Source organism: Carassius auratus, chromosome 50, assembly GCF_003368295.1.
Source record: "Carassius auratus strain Wakin chromosome 50, ASM336829v1, whole genome shotgun sequence".
NCBI classification, from domain to species: domain Eukaryota; kingdom Metazoa; phylum Chordata; class Actinopteri; order Cypriniformes; family Cyprinidae; genus Carassius; species Carassius auratus.
In genome coordinates this window covers 20,013,950-20,038,069 of record NC_039292.1, presented here as the reverse complement: position 1 = coordinate 20,038,069, position 24,120 = coordinate 20,013,950, and the positions used below count along the sequence as shown (strand labels likewise).

The 24,120-nt window shown below is 41.4% G+C and overlaps 2 protein-coding genes across 2 annotated transcripts; one reads left to right on the top strand and one right to left on the bottom strand.

Annotated features, from left to right (window-relative positions):
• Nucleotides 1-6,103: 6,103 nt before the first annotated feature.
• On the bottom strand, nt 6,104-13,958 carry LOC113066497 (uncharacterized). The gene is made up of 3 exons (XM_026238364.1): nt 13,735-13,958; nt 6,957-13,213; nt 6,104-6,435 (listed from the first exon to the last, which is right to left on the bottom strand). Exon 2 carries the CDS (start codon nt 13,063-13,065, stop codon nt 7,267-7,269), a length of 5,799 nt encoding a protein of 1,932 aa, XP_026094149.1. The 5' UTR covers nt 13,066-13,213; nt 13,735-13,958; the 3' UTR covers nt 6,104-6,435; nt 6,957-7,266.
• A 13-nt stretch (nt 13,959-13,971) lies between these two features.
• Nucleotides 13,972-15,403, top strand: LOC113067299 (E3 ubiquitin-protein ligase BRE1-like). The gene is made up of 3 exons (XM_026239698.1): nt 13,972-14,105; nt 14,196-14,402; nt 14,479-15,403. Exon 3 carries the CDS (start codon nt 14,538-14,540, stop codon nt 15,081-15,083), a length of 546 nt encoding a protein of 181 aa, XP_026095483.1. The 5' UTR covers nt 13,972-14,105; nt 14,196-14,402; nt 14,479-14,537; the 3' UTR covers nt 15,084-15,403.
• Nucleotides 15,404-24,120: the final 8,717 nt, after the last annotated feature.

The following is a 24,120-nucleotide window of genomic DNA, read 5'->3' as shown; positions in this document are numbered from 1 at the left end:
ATAATATCCCTAATCTACAACTGAGCGAAGATGACGACGAGGAAGAATGTATTGGACTGGCGTCAGACGAGTTGGACTGTAAGATATCAGAGGCTATATCAATAGTAACATTTGATGGGGATAAAGACAGAGAAATGGGGAAAATCCGTAAAATTTAGAGGCAAACGCACAGTGCAAACTTCGGATCTGCAAGAATACTTTTCTGTTTCTTATGGGGTGAGTTTCCATAAACATCAAAGTTTGTCGTTTTGTGTTCATTCTAAGAACACACATTATCTCATGTTTAGTCCATGTTTAGACCTTCCCATATCTACCTATTGTTATTAGCTAGCTCATCGGTTATCACAGAATCCGGTTAAAAAGTCCTAATGCTACACAATGCAATCATTTTTATAAAAGTCAAAAAAGATAAATTACTGACATTTATAATGCACATTCTCCTTTATTATTAATAGTATGCGGTCCGATTTTTCCCGTTGTGTCTGTCGTTGCTATGCAGGGGGTATGGCTTATCTAAATGAGATGTAAATGAGCCCCATTGTCACTAGCAGCAGAACTGCAAATCTTCAGAGGCTATTTCTGCTGTTTGAGTTTTTTTGAGTTTCTACCTTCAAATGGCCACAACTTCTCCAAATATTATCAGATATCCATGTGTTACACATCGTTGGAAAGCTTGGAGACTACACTTTCAGAATTCGTTCTTGTTTATGTCGTTCTGCTGTTGTGATGACGATGTTTGAGAGAGTCCAGTCCAGTGATGCATGATCTGAACACGACTGTAGCGTTCAACACCGTATGTGGTTAATTATAATGCCAATAATATCTACCCTGATGCTGGGGAACCCAGCATAAGATTGTATGCATGCGGTCTTTGGATGTAGTTTAACTGTGCAGGGAATTTTTTGTTTGCCTTATATGCCATTTGTGTGAAAGCATGGCAATTTGCAAAATGGAACTCGGTTGGGGGTTCAAGACAACAATCTTCAAAATTCTTAAAATACTAATATATTGCTTATGTACCAACATATAATATTGTACACTCTCGTTTAGATCATCAGAAGACGAATTCATAGATACTTAACATGGTAAAATTACATATAGGTAAGTTTACATGAACTTGTGGTTTAAACGTAAGCATGTACGTACGCATAAAACAGTAAAATTCAACAGACAATATACAAAACAGCAATAATATAAGCAATGACCTAAAGGATATGTATGTTCATTCATACAGAGGTTTTCTTATGAACTTATTAGAGAAGAGTCCCTTTGTATGGGCATTATGTGTCTGTTTTTGAGATACTTTGAGAGGGTTAGTTCACCCAAAAATAAAAATTATGTCATTAATGACTCACCCTTATGTTGTTCCAAACCCGTAAGACCTCCGTTCATCTTCGGAACACAGTTTAAGATATTTAAGATTTAGCCTGAGAGCTTTCTGTCCCTCCAGTGCAAGTGTGTGTATGGTATACTGTCCATGTCCAGAAAGGTAATAATAACATTTTCAAAGTAATCCATGTGACATCAGAGGGTCAGTTAGAATTTGATGAAGCTTTGAAAATACATTTTGGTCCAAAAATATCAAAAAACTATGGCTTTATTCAGCATTGTCTTGTCTTCTGTGTCTGTTGTGAGCGCGTTCACTGCAGTGTAGTGATATCCGGTTCACGAATGAATCACTCGATGTAACCAGATATTCTTGAACCAGTTCACCAAATCGAACTGAATCATTTGAAACAGTTCACGTTTCCAATAAGCATTAATCCACAAATAACTTAAGCTGTTAACTTTGTTAACGTGGCTGACACTCCCTCTGAGTTCAAACAAACCAATATCCCGGAGTAATTCATGTACAGTTCTTGTTAAGAGTTTATTTGTGGCATTCCTGGGTGCCATAAACTAGTGTTATCAGATAGTTTGCCTTTGGTTGCTATGGAACTAGAGGCCTGCCTTTTTTTAAGGTGATAGTTGCATTTCGGGGGAAGGGTCCACAAATCCATTGGTTAGATGAGGGGGCATTAGATATTATTTGTTAAATATAACAAATAGTTGTCTGTCTAGTTTGTCCAAATACTTAAACTGTAAATGTCTGACTATAATTCTGGAATCTTTCCAATTATTTGGAATCATGTGGAATTAAAATCTGTTTGAAAACCTTTACATTTAATGGTAAACAAAAATAAATAAGTAAATAAATAATAATAATTAATGTAATTATTATTTCTAGTTTTGAATACATTTGCAATACTACCTTCCTCTAGATAAGAATTGTATCATTATTTATAAATAATTTGTGACATCCACAAACTCTGCAACTCATACAGTTCCTGAACATTCTGGAAAACTTAAGCATCAGTTTGCTTTTTGTTTCAATGGCTCATCAACACAGGAAGTGGAGTTGCATCAGAGTTCTTCAACCGCAGTCTCTCTGTTTGTGAGATTGGTAACTGTCTGAATTCTTTTTTTGTGTACTTTATATACAATTATGTATAAAATGTATATTGCATTTCATTTTCACACCAGTTTTCATCATTGCCAGGCATGACTGCTCATCCTCTGTTTCAGTGTCTGATCTGTGTTGAGTGTTACCTGGCAGTGGTTCATCCTGTAACCTTTCTGAAGTACAAACCTCTCAGATATAGAGTCATCTGCTGCACTGTGCCCTGGATAATTATTTTGGGATTTTTATTTTTATTTTCATGTGTTTTTATTTTAGCCTCAATCAGCATTGTGTCATTCTCAACACAGTTTCTCATCTTCCTTTCCATCCAGTTGTCTTGTGGCTGTTCTCAGAGCTCTGAAGCAGTCAGGACCAGGACATTATTTTGCCAGTAGGTGGTGTCAAGTGAACTTTTCTTTTTTAATTGTCCAAATTAATTACTTTTCTTTAAAAACACATATTTTTCTCTCAGTTTTGGCCTTCCGTCCACACTGAGACAGCGTGTTTATCAAGGAAAACTGAAAATGCTCTCCAAAGTGGATAAATTTGAAAACGCCATTTTTGCGTTGTACTGTGGACTGTGAAAACAGAGGCTTTTGAAAATGATGATACAAGTTTAGTCATGTGACACATATTATACCAATAGATACTCATGTTTATACTGGTATGGTGCATGTTATGTGCTATGCACTATTACACTATTGTTATAGATGTGTTACATTGTACACTCTTCATATCACAGTACTCCAAAGATGAAAGCAAATTTAACAGCTATCACTATTTGGGGCAAAACACGAGGGCAGTTGCATCATTGATCAGACATAGCCTACAATCGTGAGTGTGTGCGACCTGGACCTATCAGTGAATGTTGAGTTCCTTTCGTAAATAATATAAATAAAATTTGCTGTCAGAAAAACTGCATGAAACGTCTCATGTCTGTTCCTTGTGTTTCATCTGCAGTGAGTTTTAGAGGCTTTACGCATACACAGAAATCAAATGTAAAGTTTCTGATGTTTCTATATGGATGAAACACTTTTGGAAAACACTTGAAAACGCTAGTGTGGTCAGAAATCCTTTTAAAATGACTCTCTTTCTCTCTCTAACACTCTTTAAGATCTTCATGCAAATGTTACAGGAGGAACAAGATGAGCAGAGAGAGAGAGAGAGAAGCGAGGCCAGTCACGATTACGAACAGATTTTTTTTTTTTTGTATTTTGAGCTGGAAAAAAATTAATTGAATGCAAGAAAATGTTTATTTGATTTAGTATATTTAATTGATGTTCTATTTGATTTTATTAATGAGCTCAATACGGAGGTATTTAACTTTGTGATGGAATTGGTACATTGCTGTTCAGGATTCAATATGGAGCCACTCAAAGCAAAAGGATCAAGTGACTGGTATAATGTTATTTTTTTATAATTTTTTTTACAATCAACAATTATTTAAATTTAACGTCGATATAAAGATGTCCGTCTTTCTGTATCTGTGTAGTTTGGACAGGTGCAGTTTAAATGTTGTTTTATATTGGAAAGTGTAGGCTAATGTGAAATTTTGGGTTTTACATGCATTTCCCCCCGTAGTGAAATTTGATAATTGTAAATTTTTATCCATAATTATTGTGAAGCTGAATTGGATTTTGAATTGAAATTAAACTGGTTGCTTTACAGATTTCCATGATACTAAAGGCATATTCCATTGAGGAAGAGTACCGCTATCAATAAATGTAGTTACTAAGAAAAACAGAAAAAAGACAATAAAAGTATGATCCTCTCTTTCAAAACAATCACTATCTTAAATGGTTAGTTCACCCAAAAATGTTAATTATCCATGTTTTACTCACCCTCGAGGTATAAGGTGTCCTTTAAAAGATGTCCTGATTTCCCCTTTGTCCCTTTATTTATTCATTTACTTATTTTAACTATTGACATCTACCTCACTAGTTGGTTTTCAACAGGTTTCACTTTATTAGTGAGACATTTTTTAATAGTATGTATAAGTAAACCTGTACACACAAGTAGTCCTATCATACACTTTATCTCAAGTCTTGATGATTTATTACCCTGATTTATGGCCTGATTTATGGCCGTACAGTCCGTGTAGATTGACAGGTAGTCAGAAGTGTGCATGGTCAGTTGGATTGATTTATGACTATAAGGCCTGTCAGTCAAAGCGGTTGCCATGCCACTGGGTCCTGTGACCCTTGATTGACATGGCAGAGGTGTGTAAATCAAAAGATCAAAGAGATCTCAGATTTGACTTGTGTTGTGTTTATTACTGGATATATGATGGTTGTATCTGTAACCAGTGCAGTGGTGGGGGGTTTCTTATGATGGTTGTATCTGTAACCAGAGCAGTGGTGGGGGGTTTCTTATGATGGTTGTATCTGTAACCAGAGCTGTGGGGGGGTTTCTGTGAAGTCCTGTTGTTCACACCTAGAGACAGTGGGGAGGTGTCTGGGTTTTTTCCTGGGGGGGAAAAAATGGCTGTGCAAAAGTGAGGGTTTTGATGTCTTGGCAAGATCAATGTTTGTTTGCTCTATATGGTGCTGATACCTAGGCACCGACAGGCCACATGCCCCCCGTCTACAAACACATTTGAAAACGAGGACGATGTCTGGTGTCTTTCCAGGTGAGAATTTCAAAGAGTGAGAGAGACCATTATCTAAATCATCAGCTAACCAAGTCGCTGAAGAGATAAATAATTGAATGTTATCTGAAATTAATAAAATCAAACAAGCATTCCTTAATTTTAAGAAAATACTATCCATAATATGTGATGTGTAAAAGGAGTTGAAATCTCACGCTAATTTTAAAACCGACTTTAAACACACACACACACACACACACGCACGCACGCACGCACGCACACACACACGCACGCGCGCACACACACACACACACACACACACACACACACACAAATGCATGTTGATATTTAAAATAGGTGATACTATTTTCTATATAAAAAATAGTCTCCATTCGTTTCTTAAAACATACAGAGTGGTTTTTACGTTAGGTTGTTGCTCACACCTACATTGTTTCCTTTGAGGCTGCTGTGGCGCCATGTGACGCCTCTTTTTCGCGACTGTTTTTCGCGTGTACAAAAGCTAACGCCACAGAAGCTGAAGCTTTCTTCAGCGGCTAAAACAGTTTTTTTTTGCTACGTCTTAAAAGTACGAAAACATTTTTAAAAATGTCTGGCTCTCCTAATGGTAAGTCTAGTTTTCATTAACAGCCATTTTAAATCAAATTTGTTTATGTGTGATCACGAGTCATCCCATTATTTGACAGGCAATTTGATGTTCTGTGCACAGAGCAACGGTTATGAGACGATTGTGAACGAAATCAAAGCACTGAACGCGGGCGGTATGTTTGAACGATTGTTTCTTTATTTATTAAAAACCGTTATGTATAACGAATGCGTGTTTATGATCGTTCTTTTTTCATTATCCCCCACCGACAGCACGCCCTCCACAGCCTAACGTTGCGTACGAGGTACCGGGGGTTAGGACTGACATCACACCCGCGCCCGGTAAGTTCTGTTAATAATTTATATTATGTTGTAAAAAATAAAATAAAACTGTACTTGTGGCAGGATTGACGTTTATGATCGTTTTTTTTTCTTTTTCTTTTCCCCCTTTCTCATTCATACAAACAGCGAGCGCACAGTCGATTAGTACGGTGAAGGGCCGAGTCGCGAGAGAAAACAGGGGATCGCTCTGTGGGTTTTTATTTTTAATCAATATATAGATCTATTAAAGATTTATCTTACAATGTCAGAAGAAAAAAAGACTAAATAAAACTTTGTGTCTGTGCCAGCTTGTTTAAGACAACTTGTTAACCGGTTGTAAAATTGAGTGGCTACAGGTAGCTCTTCTCTTTTAAATGTATTTGCTGGTTGGCAACAGATCCACAACGGGGCGTCCAGTAAAAGACTTGTACGGGATTAACCCATTTATTGTCACCACAGAATTTGCATGAGTGTGTGTGGTTTTCTACAAATAAAGATAAAAAGAAAATATATATATAAATACAAATAACAACAGTGGTCACAATGAGTATAACAACAACACAGTATCTACACAGAGAATATATTAAATACAGTGATTTAACAATCAAATAAGAAACATGTGCAATTATATGGGAAAATGCGCTGTTAGAAATGACTAATAATGCACAGTTGAAATCCGACACCTCTCAGCGCTGAGGACAGAGATGGAGCCGCTCTGTCTAGAACATTAGTGCGCATGCGCCAAAAGAGTGCTTTAACTCTTAGAAATGAGTGATACATATTAGATGTATATTAAATAAACCATATAATGATTAAATAGCACACAGATTATGTCCTTAAAACATAGCGGTAGTATATGTGAGATAACTAGTATGTAAATACACACGAACATCTTTACCAGCGAGTTCGTCTTTGTCAATCGCATGCATTAATTTATAAACACTCAAAGCAGTTCAATGTTCACAAGCAATATAGAAAGCAATGGATGAGCAGACTGTTACTCACTTTTTAGGCACGCACACAACTTTGGCAAATATAAATCGCTACAGTGCAGCTCGCATCTGTCCGCTTTCCCGATCGCTCTAACTCCGTTCTGTGGGCGGGACCGCTGACCTTTCGCATCCTGCATGTAGTCCTGATTGGCTCACAGGATGGATGCTGCGTGTGCGTTGAGTGTGGTGTATTGCAGGGGAAGCTTAGCCAAATGAATATAACCTGCGTGTGGCCTTTTTTACAGCCGCCCCCAGATTTCCAAAGGGAAATATGTACAATAACAAAAGGGCCTATAACCTGTCCTACACCATTAAAAGTACCTTTAATCTGGTATGGCAGGTAATCGGATGAGGCGTGCCACTGGGCGTGTGTATGACTTCTTTCCAACTTTAATTTCTGCTGCTCTTACTCTGCGGTCTACTCCAGGGAATACCTTCGACACCTGGCCCACTGGCCAGAGTGCTCTGGGCAGTTGGGGGTCGACAATCAGGACAATGGTGCCAACCTGGAGATCAGATGTCTCATCTTGCCACTTCTGGCGGGTCTGGAGGCTGGGAAGGTAGAACCTGATGAAGCGCCTCCAGAATTGGTCGGCAAGGACTTGACTATGACGCCATCTGCGTTGACTGATCAGTTCAGATTCAGGGTATATTACAGGAGGAAGTGATGAATCTGGCCGCCCCATGAGAAGGGAATTTGGTGTGATAGGGTCTAGATCAGAAATGTCAGATGAACTGTAGCCTAGTGGCTTGGAATTTAAGATCCCTTCAATCTCCACCAGCACAGTGTACATTACTTCGAAGGTGACAGACTGGGCACCAAGTGTTGTCATCAAGGCCTGTTTAAGGGAGCGAATCTCTCTTTCCCAGCTGCCACCAAAATGTGGAGAATTAGGGGGATTGAAGTGGAATTGTATTTGCTGGCTTGCCAGTTGCTGTTGCAATTCAGGGACGATAGCTGCGTATGCTTCCTTCAGTTCTCTCTCCCCTCCTTTGAAGTTAGTCCCTTGATCCGATAATAGCTCGAATGGCTTGCCTCGTCTAGCGATGAATCGTCTGAGAGCCATAAGGAATGAATCAGAGTCAAGGCTATGAAGGATGTCAATGTAAACAGCCCTTGTAGTAAGACATTTGAACAGGATGCCCCATTTCTTTTCATTTCTGCGACCTACTTTGACAGTATATGGACCAAAGCAATCCATTCCTGTTGAGTAGAAAGCAGGCTTAAATAAACGTAATCTGGCTGGAGGGAGGTCTGCCATTTTTGGGACTTCAGGGTTTCTTCTCCACTTCTGGCACTCCACACAAGTCCTCTGACAACGTTTGATTGCCTCTCTGCCGCGAAGAATCCAATATTTTCGCCGAAGCTCTGCAAAGACTCTTTCTGGGCCTGGATGATGGAGTTTAGTGTCATAACTCTGTATGAGCAGTTTGGACACTGGGTGTTTTGGGTCTAGGACAATGGGGTGCACAGTATCAGGATCTAGATAAGGGCTACAGCGAAGGCGACCTCCTACCCTGATTAGCTGTGTATCATGGTTCAGTTCAGGGGCCAGTGCCTTTAGCCGACTGTTTCTGGGAAGTGATTTATCTGCCTTTAACTGCTCCAGTTCAGAGGGGAAACACTCTTCCTGAGCTTGCTGTAGGACACTGATTTCCGCCATCTTGTAGTCATCAGCTGTTGGATTGCCTGCCGCCCCATGACAGGCCCTGGACTCCAGTAGCTCTTCAAATGTCTTATACTGGCTGAAGTCAGGGAATGACAAGCTGGCTGTGAAGCAGGTAAGGAGGCAGGGAACTGTTTTACGAAGCTCACTTTCGTCTGCAGGCATGGGGTGTGGGATTTCTGGCCACTGATTTGGAGGACCTTTGAGAAAGGATGGCCCTTGGTACCAATGGCTATCTGGCCCTAGCTTACATAGGCTTTTCCCCCGTGTTATGTCATCTGCTGGGTTATAGGTTGAAGGAACATAACGCCATGTGTGCTGGTCTGTAATGTCCTGGATCTCAGCAACTCTAGTTCCAACAAACACTTTGAATCGGCAAGAGTCTGAATGCAGCCAAGTGAGAACTGTGGTGGAGTCAGTCCACAGAGTGAGTTGGTGTATGGGAAGGTTCAGTTCTGTTCTGACTACTTTAGCCAGCTGTGCCCCAGTCAGTGCAGCACAGAGTTCCAGACGGGGGATCGACTGCTGTTTTTTGGGTGCCACTCGTGACCTGGCTGTGAGGAAGGCCACCTCTACCTCCCCACATTGATCCTCTGTGCGGAGATAAGCGACTGAGCCATAAGCCCGCTCAGAGGCATCACAGAAGATGTGTATCTCTCGCTGACTCATGTCGGTATCTCTGATTGGACTGGTATAACACCTTGGAAAGACAATGTGTTGTAGGGCAGGCAGCTCCTCCACCCACTCTGTCCAGGTCTGTAGAAGATCTGCAGGTAAGTGCGGGTCATCCCAGTCTCTTTTCTTATCCCAAAGGCGCTGTACTATAAGCTTGGCTTTGGTAGTGTAGGGAATGAGATAGCCCAGGGGGTCATACTGACTTGCTATGATTCTGTAAATGCTGCGCATGGTGGTCTCAGTGTTTTGTATGGGACAGTACTTATATGAAAGTGTGTCTGTTTGGTGATTCCAGAGGAGTCCCAGGGCAGATTCTTGGGTGTTGCTCTGCCCTTGTGAAATCCAAAGTTCAGTGCTGTCAGATCTGGCCTCAGGAGGTAAATGGCTTATGGTGGAGAGTTGGTTACTGGACCACTGCCTCAGGTCGAAACCCCCTTCTGCCAATAAGCTCCGGAGTTTGTCAACGAGACCCTTGCCTGCCTCTACTGAGGTGAAACTCTGCAGAAAGTTATCAACATAGAAAGACTTCAGTACAGCATGGCGGACGTCTTCCCCAGGTTGGCTATGGTCCAGGATGTGTTTTTGTAATGCAAAGATGGCACAGCAAGGGCTGCATGTGGTGCCAAAGGGGAGAACCTGCCATTCATAAATGTTAGGTGGATCCTGTGGATTTAGATCCCTCCAGAGGAATCGCAGAAGTGGCCTGTCTTCGGGAAGCAATCTGATCTGGTGGAACATCCCCTTTATATCACTGCTGATAGCAACGGAATGCTCTCTGAACCTGAGCAGCACTGCAAGAAGAGATGGGCCTAACACAGGACCAGGGAGCAAGAGCTTGTTAAGGTTTTGGCCCTGATACTGAAATGAGCAATTAAATACAACCCTGTTCTTCCCGTTGTGTTGGACCAGATGATGGGGAATGTACCAGGTGTTGGTTAGACATTCTTCAACATTTAGTTCCACCTTGACTGCATAACCTGCCCGCTCTAGTTTCTGAATTTCTGCTGTGTAGGCAGCTGCTTGCTCTGGATCTTTGGCCAGCCTTCTCTCTGTGGCCCGCAGATGTGGGAGAACAGCATTTTTGGGAGCCTTAAGGTCTGGCATGTTTTTAACGCGCAAAAGTGGGGTTGCATAGCGCTTGACGCCATCCACCTCTACTCTCACTGTCTTGCTTTCCAGAATTTTCACTGCTTCCTGATCTTGTCTGGACCTTGTGCTCATTTTTTCACTTTGCCATGGAAGCACGTCCATCTGCCAGAGTCTCTCCACTTGTCTGAGAAGATCAGTTTCAGGTGGTGCTACTGAGGTTAAAAGACACTGTTGTTCAGTGACCTCATGTTGCAGGTGTTGTACAGGACCTTGCAAAGCCCATCCGAGACGAGTCTTGATAGCTGCTGGTCCCCCTGGGGGGCCTAGACGGATTGGCTCCACTGCTGTAATGAGGTGGGGATAGTCTGATCCAATGAGCAGGACAGGGCGAACTGACTCTAAATGGCTCAAAGGAAGCCCTCTGAGGTGGTGGTATTTCTCTCTCAAAGTCTTAACCGGATGTGTGTGTTCAGCAAGACTTAGCTGCTGGGCTGTGAATGCACCCTTTATGCGATACAGTTTGCTGGGCTGAGACAGGGGGGAGATATGAAATGACACTGATGCACCAGTGAGCATTTGTAATTCCTGCCTAACTGTGCGAAGTGGAAGATCTTCTGGCTGACCTTTCAGGCCCAACTGTTGAGCAGCATTGTGCAAAAGGATGGTCCTCTCCGATCCATCATCTAAGATGGCATAAGCTTTTATCTTGTGTGCCCCGTTTCGAAGAATGACCTTGACAATCTTCAGAAGAACCTTTCGACTGGCAGGAGGCTTACGAATGAGAAGTATCTCGTTCATAGTATTGAGGAGGCAGGCATTAGCAGAAGTACCTTCATTTGGGGTAGTCTTTGGGAGGTCTTCACTCCTGAGATTGATGTCATGAAGGACCAGAAGGTGACGGCTATTACACTGTTTGCAGCGCATTCTCAGATTGCACTCTGAAGCTTGATGATTCCTTCCACAGCGGCAGCATCTGTTGCAGTCTTTGATCCAGTTCCGTTTCTGGTCTATGGTAAGCTGCTTAAAATTGTTGCAGTTGTTGAGGGAGTGTTTGTGGTGGTCACAGTAAGGGCAGTAAGGGGTTAAAACAGGCTTGTTGGCCGTAGGTATCATCTTTGTCAATGGAGGTGCTTTCTCTGTGCCAAGCAGAATGGTGGCACTTTTAGTGAATGTCTTGGGGTCTCTGATCACTTCTCGTGGTCGTGCTGGATATCCACGACGACCGGCTCCTGCAAACCTTGTTGTGTCCTCCTGCACTTGAATTTCATACTCTAGCCACTCTGACAGATCAAGAAGGGTGGGGATTGGCACTTGGTAGGGATGTGCAAAGCGCCGAAAACTTGACCTGAGATCGTGCGGCAGCTTCCCTAGGAGCCGGGAGACATGAGAGCCGCACTGCAACTCAAAGGTGCCCTTCTTTCCTAGTTGTTCTAACATGCCGACGAGGGAACGAACCTTGAGGGCGAAGAGTCGGAATGTTTTAATGTCCCCACTGGCTATGTTTGGACCATCCATGAGCTCTGCTATGCGTTGCAATGCGAGCTGATGTGGCTGTCCGTATTGCTGATCCAGTGCTGCCATGGTCTTTGTGAAAGGTTGTTGTGAATGGCTGTATGAGTCGGCGATAAGCTGGGCCTCCTCTAGTTTGAGGTGATCAGTAAGTATTTGGAATTTGAATCTTTCAGTGGCTGTAGCTGGCAGAATATTTTCCAGAGCTATCTTGAGCCGCGAGAATTCTCTAGGGTTTGGATATACGAAGTCTGGAATTGTGGGGGTTGGACCTCGGTACATCTGCTCTAGCTCGGGCGGAACCGGACTGGATGCTCTGCATGGCAGGTGAGAGCGTCGGGGAGACCCGAAGGATGGAGGGACTGCTGACTCTGGCTCATATGATGTACAACTCAGCCTGTCAGGCATCTCAGCCCTGGAATAATAGGTTCTTTCCACCCTTGATTCATCCCACTTGACATTTTCAGAATGTGATGTATGGTACGGCAAGGTAGGCTTTGCGCTGGGGACAGCGGTTGGAGCTAAGAATGTTTCAGAACTGTGCTCAGGCTGATCTGACTCAGCAGGCCTGACTCGTGGGGCTGACAGTGGTGCAATGCTCTTATCACTCTGTTGTGTTCTCAACAAACGGCGTGGTGCAGGTACAGGTCGCGTAGGAGTGACCGGTGGAGAAAACTGTTCTGCAGGCTGTTGCTGCACCATTTGAATCTGTAGCTGCTGCATTTGTTGTTTTAACTGAGAAAGTTCTTGTGAATACCGATCTGTAGCTTGTTGAAACGTGTCCCTTTCTTGCTGCATTGTCTGCAGGGTCTGTAGCAGATTGTCATGGGCAAGTCTTAGGTCCCTATTTTCACGCTGGAGGATGCTGGTTTCAGAGCCCCATGGTTCATCGTCAGACCACTGTAGAGGGTTATCAAGCTCTTTGTGCGGTAACTGTTGTGGAGTGATCCCAGTTGCACGTGCACAGTCCTCTGGTTCTAGGCTGGGAGGCACTGTAGGATGAAGCTGAGAATGTGGTGACATGCATTCAGGAAACAGCTTTGGGAGAGTGAAGCCGCTGAGATTATAATCTTCATATCGCACGGGGAGGACTGTCTTCCTCCTGGCACGCACGACCGGCTCATCCTCTTCATGCTGTGACATTTCTCCGTAGTAAATCTGGGCTCCGGCTCGAAGGACCATGTAAAATTGAGTGGCTACAGGTAGCTCTTCTCTTTTAAATGTATTTGCTGGTTGGCAACAGATCCACAACGGGGCGTCCAGTAAAAGACTTGTACGGGATTAACCCATTTATTGTCACCACAGAATTTGCATGAGTGTGTGTGGTTTTCTACAAATAAAGATAAAAAGAAAATATATATATAAATACAAATAACAACAGTGGTCACAATGAGTATAACAACAACACAGTATCTACACAGAGAATATATTAAATACAGTGATTTAACAATCAAATAAGAAACATGTGCAATTATATGGGAAAATGCGCTGTTAGAAATGACTAATAATGCACAGTTGAAATCCGACACCTCTCAGCGCTGAGGACAGAGATGGAGCCGCTCTGTCTAGAACATTAGTGCGCATGCGCCAAAAGAGTGCTTTAACTCTTAGAAATGAGTGATACATATTAGATGTATATTAAATAAACCATATAATGATTAAATAGCACACAGATTATGTCCTTAAAACATAGCGGTAGTATATGTGAGATAACTAGTATGTAAATACACACGAACATCTTTACCAGCGAGTTCGTCTTTGTCAATCGCATGCATTAATTTATAAACACTCAAAGCAGTTCAATGTTCACAAGCAATATAGAAAGCAATGGATGAGCAGACTGTTACTCACTTTTTAGGCACGCACACAACTTTGGCAAATATAAATCGCTACAGTGCAGCTCGCATCTGTCCGCTTTCCCGATCGCTCTAACTCCGTTCTGTGGGCGGGACCGCTGACCTTTCGCATCCTGCATGTAGTCCTGATTGGCTCACAGGATGGATGCTGCGTGTGCGTTGAGTGTGGTGTATTGCAGGGGAAGCTTAGCCAAATGAATATAACCTGCGTGTGGCCTTTTTTACACCGGTACCCGTCCGTTACAACTGCGGAACGACATGAAACAGCAAACAGTGCTAGACACGGAACACCATTAGGAAGAAGAGTGGTTGTGACAGCGCAGATCCATTCACCACCGCAAATATCTACTAATTCTACACCTGTTGGTATGTATTAATCATTTGTATTATTATTTAGAATATATATGTATCACATCCATGAAAAAAAAAAAAAAATGTTTGTTCTTTCCACTCTAGATTGTACGGGGAGTTTTGCAAACAGTATACCTCAAGCAGTTGCTGATGCAGGTGTTAGAAGACCGTGGGTAAAATCAAGATCACACCATGAACACCAGAATGTGACTGCTCCCCCGGTTCAGCCCGATAGACAAAAGACTGTAGACCCCTGTGAGATCGACGTGATACCTAACACCCCCGAGCGAAAACGTCCGAGACAATCAACTCGTGAGTATAGAGGAATTAAATTAAATTATTATTATTATTACTACTATCGGTATTAATTATTATCAATATTGTACAGAACCAGAAGACAAGGAGCTCTGGGACGAGCATTTTGCCCAAGCATGGGATGGATGTGATATGAACGTCCAATCTAATGTGGATCAGGAGAAGAATTTAAATCAACCCACAGACACTGTTGAAAACGTCGCCGATTCAGATGATGATGATGCAGACAAGCTTCCTTCAAACCAGGAGGAATACAAGAACCAGCAGCTGAACGACACAAACAATGACATTTTGAACACTATTGTCAAGAACCAAGAAAGAATTATAGAGGACCAAGCACGTCATAAACAGCAGAACGACGCAAACAAAGCCATTTTGGACACTGTTGCCAAGAACCAAGAACATCATAAACAGCAGAACGACGCGAACAAAGCCCTTTTGGACACAGTAGCCAAGAACCAAGAAAGAATTATAGAGGACCAAGCACGTCATAAACAGCAGAACGACGCAAACAAAGCTGTTTTGGACACTGTTGTTAAGGAGCAGCAGAAACAAGGGATCATCCTTAAACATATTGTTGCGTTACTAAAACGTCATCATGGTGCACATGCTAAGACGGCCTGTGATCAGGAAATGACTGTAACGCTGTTAACTGAACTGCTGGATCTTTTTAAATAACTGTATTGGTGAGTCCTATTTTCTTTACCCAGTTTTTTTTTTTCTAAGTGTGTATTATTTTTGTCACAAGTGTGCATAGATGTGGTTTTATGATTAGATTTTTTCCTTCTTCTACGTTTAGTTGTGTGGTGTGTATTTTGTGAATATTTTTAAATAAATTAGTGTTAGAAATGGCTGCAAAACGTTGTCGGGAGTCATGTGATGGTGAACAAGATCCACCGTTAAGGGGTAATAGGGATGATAATTTCCAAAATCAACAAAACACCACAGAAAAGCTACTCAGGCTCATACAGACTGTTGATGAGATGAAAAAACACAAACCGTCTAAATTGTTACAATTAATAAACAGGGTACAATCAAGGGCAGAGCCTCCTCCAGAACCGGTTTTTGATTTTGAACAGTTTTTAAACTCTCAACAGCTAGACGAAGTGTCAGAACCAGTTTTTGATTTTGAACAGTTTTTAAACTCTCAACAGCTAGACGAACTGTCAGAGCCTGTTTTTGATTTTGAACAGTTTTTAAACTCTCAACAGCTAGACGAAGCCCCCGAACCAGTTTTTGATTTTGAACAGTTTTTAAATTCTCAACAGCCAGATGAGGTACCAGAACCACGACCATATCCAATTTTTGAACAGTTTTTAAATTCTCAACAGCTAGGTGAGGGAGCAGGTACCAGGTCACATCACACACTTGACCTAACAGACCCCTGCATGGGTCTCACTCAAGCTGAAATAGAAACACTTGTAAGAGCGGGTGGCGATGTGGCCGGATACACTGTAGTACCACGAGGGCGATTCAATGGTTTGGAAATCCGCAGGCTTATAAATCTAAGGGAAATATCTTCTACACGTCTATCAGACTACACTGTGTTTTTACATGACACGTTTTCCGAAATAGTGGCGTTTTCCAGATTATTAGGTGGAGATGGTAGTTTAATTAACATCACTTTGAGCGGTCCTAGCTTGACATCTGATGTTAATACACTCTTGTCAGCTAACAATGATTACAGTGTCGATCTCTTCATCAGTGATCTTGAAAAAATCATGCAAAGCAACACAGATGTACAGTTTGATGAGTGTTTAAATTTAAAAGTGTCTATAGCAAGAAGTAAACAAGGAGGTGCTCGACGAAAATTAAGGGAACTAGCCCACAATCAGGTGATTGATAAGAACAGACTTAATTTGTTCGTCCCCTCAAACATTGCAGGGGAAAACAATCTTTGTTTTGCAATCTGCTTAGCACACTTTCTTAACCCTCAGAAACCACACACTGAGTTAGTGTCCGTAGCATCAGCATTGCAGGAGTCTGCAGGATACACCGATCAGCATATGATATCACTTAAGGATATTGCCCAGTTTGAACGTATGTTGAATATTAAAATAGTGGTCTTCTATAGAACGAATACAGGAAAGCTGGAGAAATATGCAAACACAGATGTACCGCATCCTAAAACAGTGTTTTTGTACCTGCACGACAATCATTATTTTATGATTAAAAATCTGAAGGGGTTCGTAGGCACACCATACGTGTGTGAGTATTGCTATCAAGGGTTTACAGCACAGCGAGATCACAGATGTCAATACACTTGTGATGTTTGCAACGATTCTGAATGTCATCTTTACCCCAAAAAAACAAAACACTGCGGTGACTGTTTGAGGTACTGTAGGTCAGACTATTGTTTTCAGAAGCATAAAAAACCACCTCTAGGTCAGAAATTTGCACAGTGCGACGTTACCAAATATTGTGGTAAATGTAATAAACGTTACCACGTCAGTGGCGTCAACCCCAAGCCACACAAATGTCCAGCGGATTGCTGTGTTCACTGTAGTGAGGTTTTGGTTACCGACGGTGTGCATCAGTGTTTTATTCAACCGGTTAAGGTGAAGGAGCCAAATAATCGCTACATTTTTTTTGATTTCGAAACTCGTTATGAAAATAACAGACATTTTGCAGTTTTTGTATATGCGATCACGTTTGAGGGAGAAGAATTTTCGGCCGAAGGTTCTGATTGTGTAGATCGTCTCATTAAGAAATTCAGACAGCCTCGTTATAATAATTACACATGGATTGCACATAATGCATCTGGATTTGATAATTTCATTCTTTTGGAATACTTCACTAAGATGGGGATCCCTCCTAAAATTACAATGCAAGGGTGTCGTCTAATCCATATGTATGACGAGGCATTCAAACAGAGATTTATCGATAGTTACAGTTTTATACCCATGCGTCTAGCCAACACACCTGCTGCTTTTAATCTGACCAACTCTGTGAAGGGTTATTTCCCACATCACTTCAACCGTGTTGAAAATGATTCATATGTCGGACCATACCCTGCTAAAGAGTTTTACGGATATACGACTATGTCAAACAAAGACAGAATGGAGTTCGATGCATGGTATAGTACTATCTCCGACAAAGTGTTTGATTTTAAAAAAGAACTAGCAATTTATGGAAAAAATGATGTCGTTCTGCTGAGGGATGTATGTATGAAGTACCGTGATGAATTCATTCTGTGTACAGGGTTGGACCCTTTTAATTACACCACTCTGGCATCCACCTGCATGGCTATCTATAAAACACACTATCTCCCAAAAGACACAATAGCACTGACACACAACAGCGCATATATCAATCAGAACAAAACATACTCGAACGTATCAATTGAATGGCTTGAATATATCAGCAAATCACGTTCAGTGGTTGTTCAACACGCTCTAAACTACGGCGAGGTGTCATTCGGCAAGTATTATGTAGACGGTTTTTATATCGATGGCACAAATAAAAAAGCATTAGAGTTTGCCGGGTGTTTTTTTTCACGGTTGTGAACAATGTTATAACCCCAATGATTTAAATCCATTATTGAAGGTACCTTACGGTCTTCTCAAAAGACAGTTTGATGACAAGATTGAAATTTTACAGAATGCATACAATCTTCATACCGAGATTCAGTGGGAGTGTAGCTGGACCCATGCTAAACAATCTGATGCCGATGTGATTGCGTTCATGTCCGTCTATAAACATTCTGAGAGATTGAAACCCCGCGAAAGTTTGTACGGCGGTAGAACAAATTCATTCAAGTTGTATCACAAGACAACAGAGGGTGAGGTCATACGGTATGTGGATTTCACAAGTCTCTACCCGTTTTGTCAGGCCACAAAGTGCTTCCCGATAGGTCATCCCCAAATAATTTTCAAAGATTTTGATAATCTTGAAAATTATTACGGCCTTGTTAAGGCTACAGTACTACCACCTCGAAAGCTGCTTCACCCTGTACTACCCTACCGCGCAAACAAAAAATTAACTTTCCCGCTCTGCAGGTTGTGTGCAGAACAACAGAACCAGACACTACCATGTATGCACACAGATGAGGAAAGAGCCATCAGTGGTTGCTGGGTAAGCATTGAAGTGCTAAAAGCTATTGAAAAAGGCTATGTTGTGGTAAATTTGGATGAGGTATGGCATTTTCCCCAACGATCAGATACACTGTTCCGTGATTATGTTAAAACATTTTTACAGTTCAAACAGGAGAGCTCAGGGTTTCCAAAAGATGTGGTGACCGATGCAGACAAAGAATCTTATATCAGAGATTACTTTGAAAAAGAAGGGATTCAGTTGAATGTGGACAAGATTGAACCGAACCCTGCGCGTAGATCGATAATGAAATTGGTCTTAAACTCACTCTGGGGGCGGTTCTGCCTTCGTGAGGGTTTACCTAAAACTGAAATACTTACAGATCCGGAACAATTTGCACGACACATTTTTAGTGCAGAGTACGACATCAGACATTTCTCATTTGTGTCAGACACTGCGGCAATTGTACAGTGGTCTTACCCCGAAGGGAAAGCCCCCCAGACTCGCGATGTCAATGTCTTTATTGGTGCTTTTACAACTGCCCATGCGCGTTTAGAACTCTATGAGCTTATGGACAGGCTGGGTGATAGGTTGCTTTATTGCGATACCGACAGTGTTGTTTTTACAACCAGAGAAGGTGAATATGAACCGCCACTAGGTCCATATCTCGGTGATCTTACTGATGAAGTCGGGCCCGGCGATCATATTACCCTCTTTACCAGCACTGGCCCGAAAAGTTATGGTTTTGTCACCGCTATGGGTAAGGTTTGTATGAAAGTGAAAGGCATAACACTTAACGCTTTAAACTCCGAAGCCATCACATTAGATTCAATGATTGGACTTGTTAAGCATTATGTGAAGGGGAGGGGTGATAGCCGTCATATTCTTGCACACAACGACACTATTGTGAGGGATAAAAAGGATTTGACGTTACACAATAAGTCATTTGTAAAGAAATTCAGAGTTGTGTACGATAAGCGTGTACTGCTCCCTGACTTCACTACACTTCCATATGGCTTCTGACAACGTTTTTGGTGGGGGTGTACATGACACAGAAGGGTTTGACATTCGACTCCAATGTCCTTTTTCATTGGTTATAGCAGGCCCAAGCAACAGTGGTAAAACCTTTTTTGTAAAAATGTTGTTGCAAAATGCAGGAAAGTTGATTTCTAAAAAAATTGACAATATTGTTTTCATTTATTCTGTATGGCAACCTTTGTATGATGATTTGTTGAATATGTATGATAACAATATTAAATTTATAGAAGGAATTCCACAAACTTTGGATGATGATGTTTTGTTTCCTGTCAATAAAACATCCCTCGTCATAATTGACGATTTTATGCAGGATGCTTCCAATAACAAGCAGATTGAGAAACTTTTTACAGTCTATGTACATCATAAAAATCTGAATGTTATTTACATTCTACAGAATTTATTTTTTCAAGGTAAATCCAGCAGAACTATTAATTTGAACACAAATTATCTGGTTGTCTTCAGGAATTCGAGAGACGCTGCACAGATTAGTATTTTAGCTAAACAGATGTACCCAAACAACTCAAAGTTTTTCATGGAGTGTTATGAAGATGCTACTGGCTCCCCCTACGGTTACCTTTTGATTGATTATAAAGCAAAGACCCCCGAACAGTATCGTCTCAGAACTGCATTACTTTCACAACATCCTGTTGTATACCTCCAGAAAAAAAAAAAACGTAACTGATTAGGGTGAAAAAAAGATGTCTGGGAGACTTTTAAGAAACCACTCTCTTTTAAAGCTGTTATTAAAAGCAACACCCAAACAAAGACGTGTTATTTTACAGGCAGCCACAGATGAGTTCATTTTATGTTTGTGTGAATTAGCTCTTAATGTTCTCCACGGTAATATCCCGCTCACACAGCAGCAACACCAGAAGCTGAAAAGAAAAAGAACTGAAATCAAATTTGTTGCAGATAAGAAAGTCGGAGTCAAAAGAAAGAGACGGTTGATTAACCAACAAGGCGGGTTTCTTCTTCCACTTTTAAGTGTTGCGGTCCCTTTCATAACCAGTTTGATCGCATCTAATAAATAATGTCAGGGATGGAACATGCTGAGAAGATGTACCTGGTTCCACAAAGACAGCTGGATAAACTAAAGGCAGGTACCACACGTGAATCTATACATCAGGTAGTGGAGAACGATCTGGATATGACCATGAGGGATATTTTGCACAGGAATGATCTGGAACCATATGAAAAGGCAAAGATGTATACATCTGTATTGCAGAGGTTTTTAACATTATCCAAGCTGGCAGACAGCGAGACCAGCACACTAACATTATCACTTCCATCAACTGCACAAGCTGAGAAAGAAGAAGAACCTGCGGAGTCTACGGGTATGAACACCCAGTATGTTTTAGATGTTATTGCAGATGATGTTTTGAAGAATGTCCCACAGAGGAATGAAAAAAACGTTCGCTACATTTTGGATAAAATGTCTAAAAACAAAGATATTGCTTCTTGGACAGCGTCGGGAGAGTTTGTATTTAAAGGTAAAACCATCCCTGGTTCACACATGCTGGATTTAGTTAAAAGTGTCATGGCACCGCAAAAGATTCTTGACGAACGGAGACCTGCTGGGTGGAATGAGTTTCTGGAGGCATTTGCCTGTTTAAACATGCCTTATTCAACGGTCCCTAATCACTATGTTAGACATACGATTAACTCTTTTAAAACCAAATCGACACCTCCAATAACCAAATCTTCTAAAAAACGTAAAAAACGTGAGGTAGACCAAAGTACCACATCAGGACAGTTTAATTATCCACAAGATGGTGTATTTAAATCCCCCACTCTTGATCGTAGCAAATGGTTACATTTTTAATCTCTGAGTTTTTTATTTATTTATTTTTTTTTTAGAGACTGCGTTCTCATTTTTTTATTCACCATGTTATTGATATTGTTGTGTGTGTGTGTGTGTAAAATAAAGAGTTATAACAAGAATTTTCTATTTTGTTTTTTATTATTGTGAAATATTAAACACTTGACATGAACATTTCACCCGTTTGCACACACTGAACACACTTGAAAACATTTTCATTACATTGAGATTGTTTTAGTTTTTTTACAAAAGCAGACACACGTTTGTCGTTTTTAATCAAATCGTCACTATATAACTTTAACACATAATCATAATCACGACCCCTTGCCATGTGATAGAGAAAGAACACACAATGCTGTCCGCAGGTATCTGATGAAAAATCCTGGACCTGCACAGAGGAATATTGTACCACTCTAGAATTTAGTTTTAAAAAATCACTGATTATTAGTGGAAAACTGGGATAGTCGTATTTATTTCCAAAGCTATCGAAGAAATATCCAACGCCGTCCTCGCTTATGTGGATGGCAAGCCAGTGTTCACCAGGGAGGCGAGAAACATGTGTGTTAAAAATAACCGATGACGGTAATTTTCTTAAAGGTGTTTGTGGTAAGTAGTCGCATGGGAGCACACCGAGGAAATGGGTGTTGCATGAAATCTTGTCCATGATAGCCGTAAGCTGGATCGTGTTCATTATTATGTATTAATAGTAATCAACCAAGATCTGACGGCGGTTTGACACTTCAATGACACTGTCAAAAATAGAATAGACAATAAGGTTAATTGTGTGGGGTAGAGGCTGTCTGAACCGTGCTTCAAGTCTAATATTCCCCGACTTGATAAGCGAGACGTGTTGTCCACAACCCTCGTCTGGCGTGAGATTGAATGCGTAGAGGGTGTAACCGTGCAAAAAGTCCTCTCTATCAATAGACAGTGCTTGGTTTTTGAGATGTTTACCGGAAGCCAAGGCTATTTGGTAGAATTCACGCACTGCAGAACCGCTCCCATAATCAGGTTGCAGAGGCTTTGCAGGGAATTGCTGACCGTCCAGATAAATAGATAAAAATTCTAAATCATAATTTTTAAAGGCAAATGGGTTTTTATTATACGATCCTGTAAAGGCATCATTGTCAACCATGGCTAGAACAATAGATTTTGGAAGAGTTCCTAAGAATAAGTTTTCTTGATTGCAGACTCGTGAGCCTGGAGGGATTGAAAAGTTTTTCACACAAACGCGGTCGATAGGGTACTTGGCGGTGGTTGAGAGCAGCGCTTGTGCGTGCCCTAGCCTCACGGCGGGTGAGACGCTAACTTTTTTCACAAATAGCGAGGCTGACAGGATGTTTAGCTTGTAGGCGATAGCATCGTTCCTCATCAGACAGAATTCATCTTTACCCCGTGTCATACGAATTTTAATGTCGACACCATTGAGCATCAGTTTTTCCTGAAAGAAGATATCGCTGTGAATGGGTGCTAGTAGCTCGACAACATTACTAGCGTTGGTAAAGGCCGCTCTCTTTGTCAGACCGTGATTTCCTCCTGCAGGGTCCGCAGCGTCCATGTGGCCTGCTGTATCTTTATAGAACAACCCGGCGGAGAAAAGTGTTTCCAGGGTATGTTTATCATAATTTAGAAGGCACTCAATAAGACAGCGATAAGCATGGGTGTTTGTGCTCTGTGATATCAAACGGTCCCCCAGTGACACGTCAACCTGTGAAAATATTGTTGCCCCTGCGTAGTTGATAAGGCCCACTGGTGCTCCATCTGCGATATCTGTACCATCAGGATTAGTGATTTTGACCCTCAAAAATAATAAAACATTGTTTAAGTCGATATAATCTGCCCCATTTCCTGCAATAAAAAACTCCAAAGGCGATGTGTCCGAAATCGCTGATAATGGTGGTATCTCTATATAGGTGTTTTTTTCAACAGCAGTTTGTGTCAGAGGCACTGTGAACAGATCGAGTTCAGATTTAATGCATTCTTCCGACATGTTATGTAGTAATGCCATGATCTAGAAAATTGTTTTGACAGATTTCTTCGGCTTTGCGATTGTTACACGTTTTGCTGTCTCCTTGCGCTTGCGTTTTGCGACTGAGGTCTTCTTAGGGATACGTTTTCTTTTCTTCTGTGTTTGACCACTCCTTCTGGACCCCGGTGGCCTGGACGTTCTTTTGCGAGACATCACCATTAGCCCCGATCCGTCTTGAGCATTGTTATTGTTAAAGGAGTGTGTTAGGGTATTGCTAACAACATTGCTTAGTATGTTTTTTGCAGCTGATTTAAGATGTGGTCTTGCAATACTGAATCCACGTTTTAGTAATGGTATGGCCATTCGAAAGAGACCCCTGAAAAGCCCACCTAGACCCATTCCATACATAACGCCACCCCCTGCATAACCAGGAAGGCCATTACCGGCCTGATTTTGGTAATAGGCCACGTAACGCTCAGGATCCATTTTGTACGGGTTAGAATAGGGCATTATTTATTTTTAAAATAATCCCTGTTTCACGGGTCTGAAGTGTAACTTAGCACTCACCTTGCCGTAAGTGAAACGCACCTTTTGATTCTGATCGTCTTTTACCTCTATAGTTATATCTGTGATGGTTGTTTTATTGACAGGTACGTAATGTGCCTTATCGTATCTAACACTGAGAATCTTATTATTCTCACCGTCTATATGTACACATCTCAGTAGTGGGACGTGCGCATCACCAACTGATTGATATTCAATGATATCTGTATATATATACAGGCTGTAGAAACCACCGTTTATGTCTGCTTGATACGGCGCATACGTCACAGCCGTGATTCCTCGGCCATACTCTT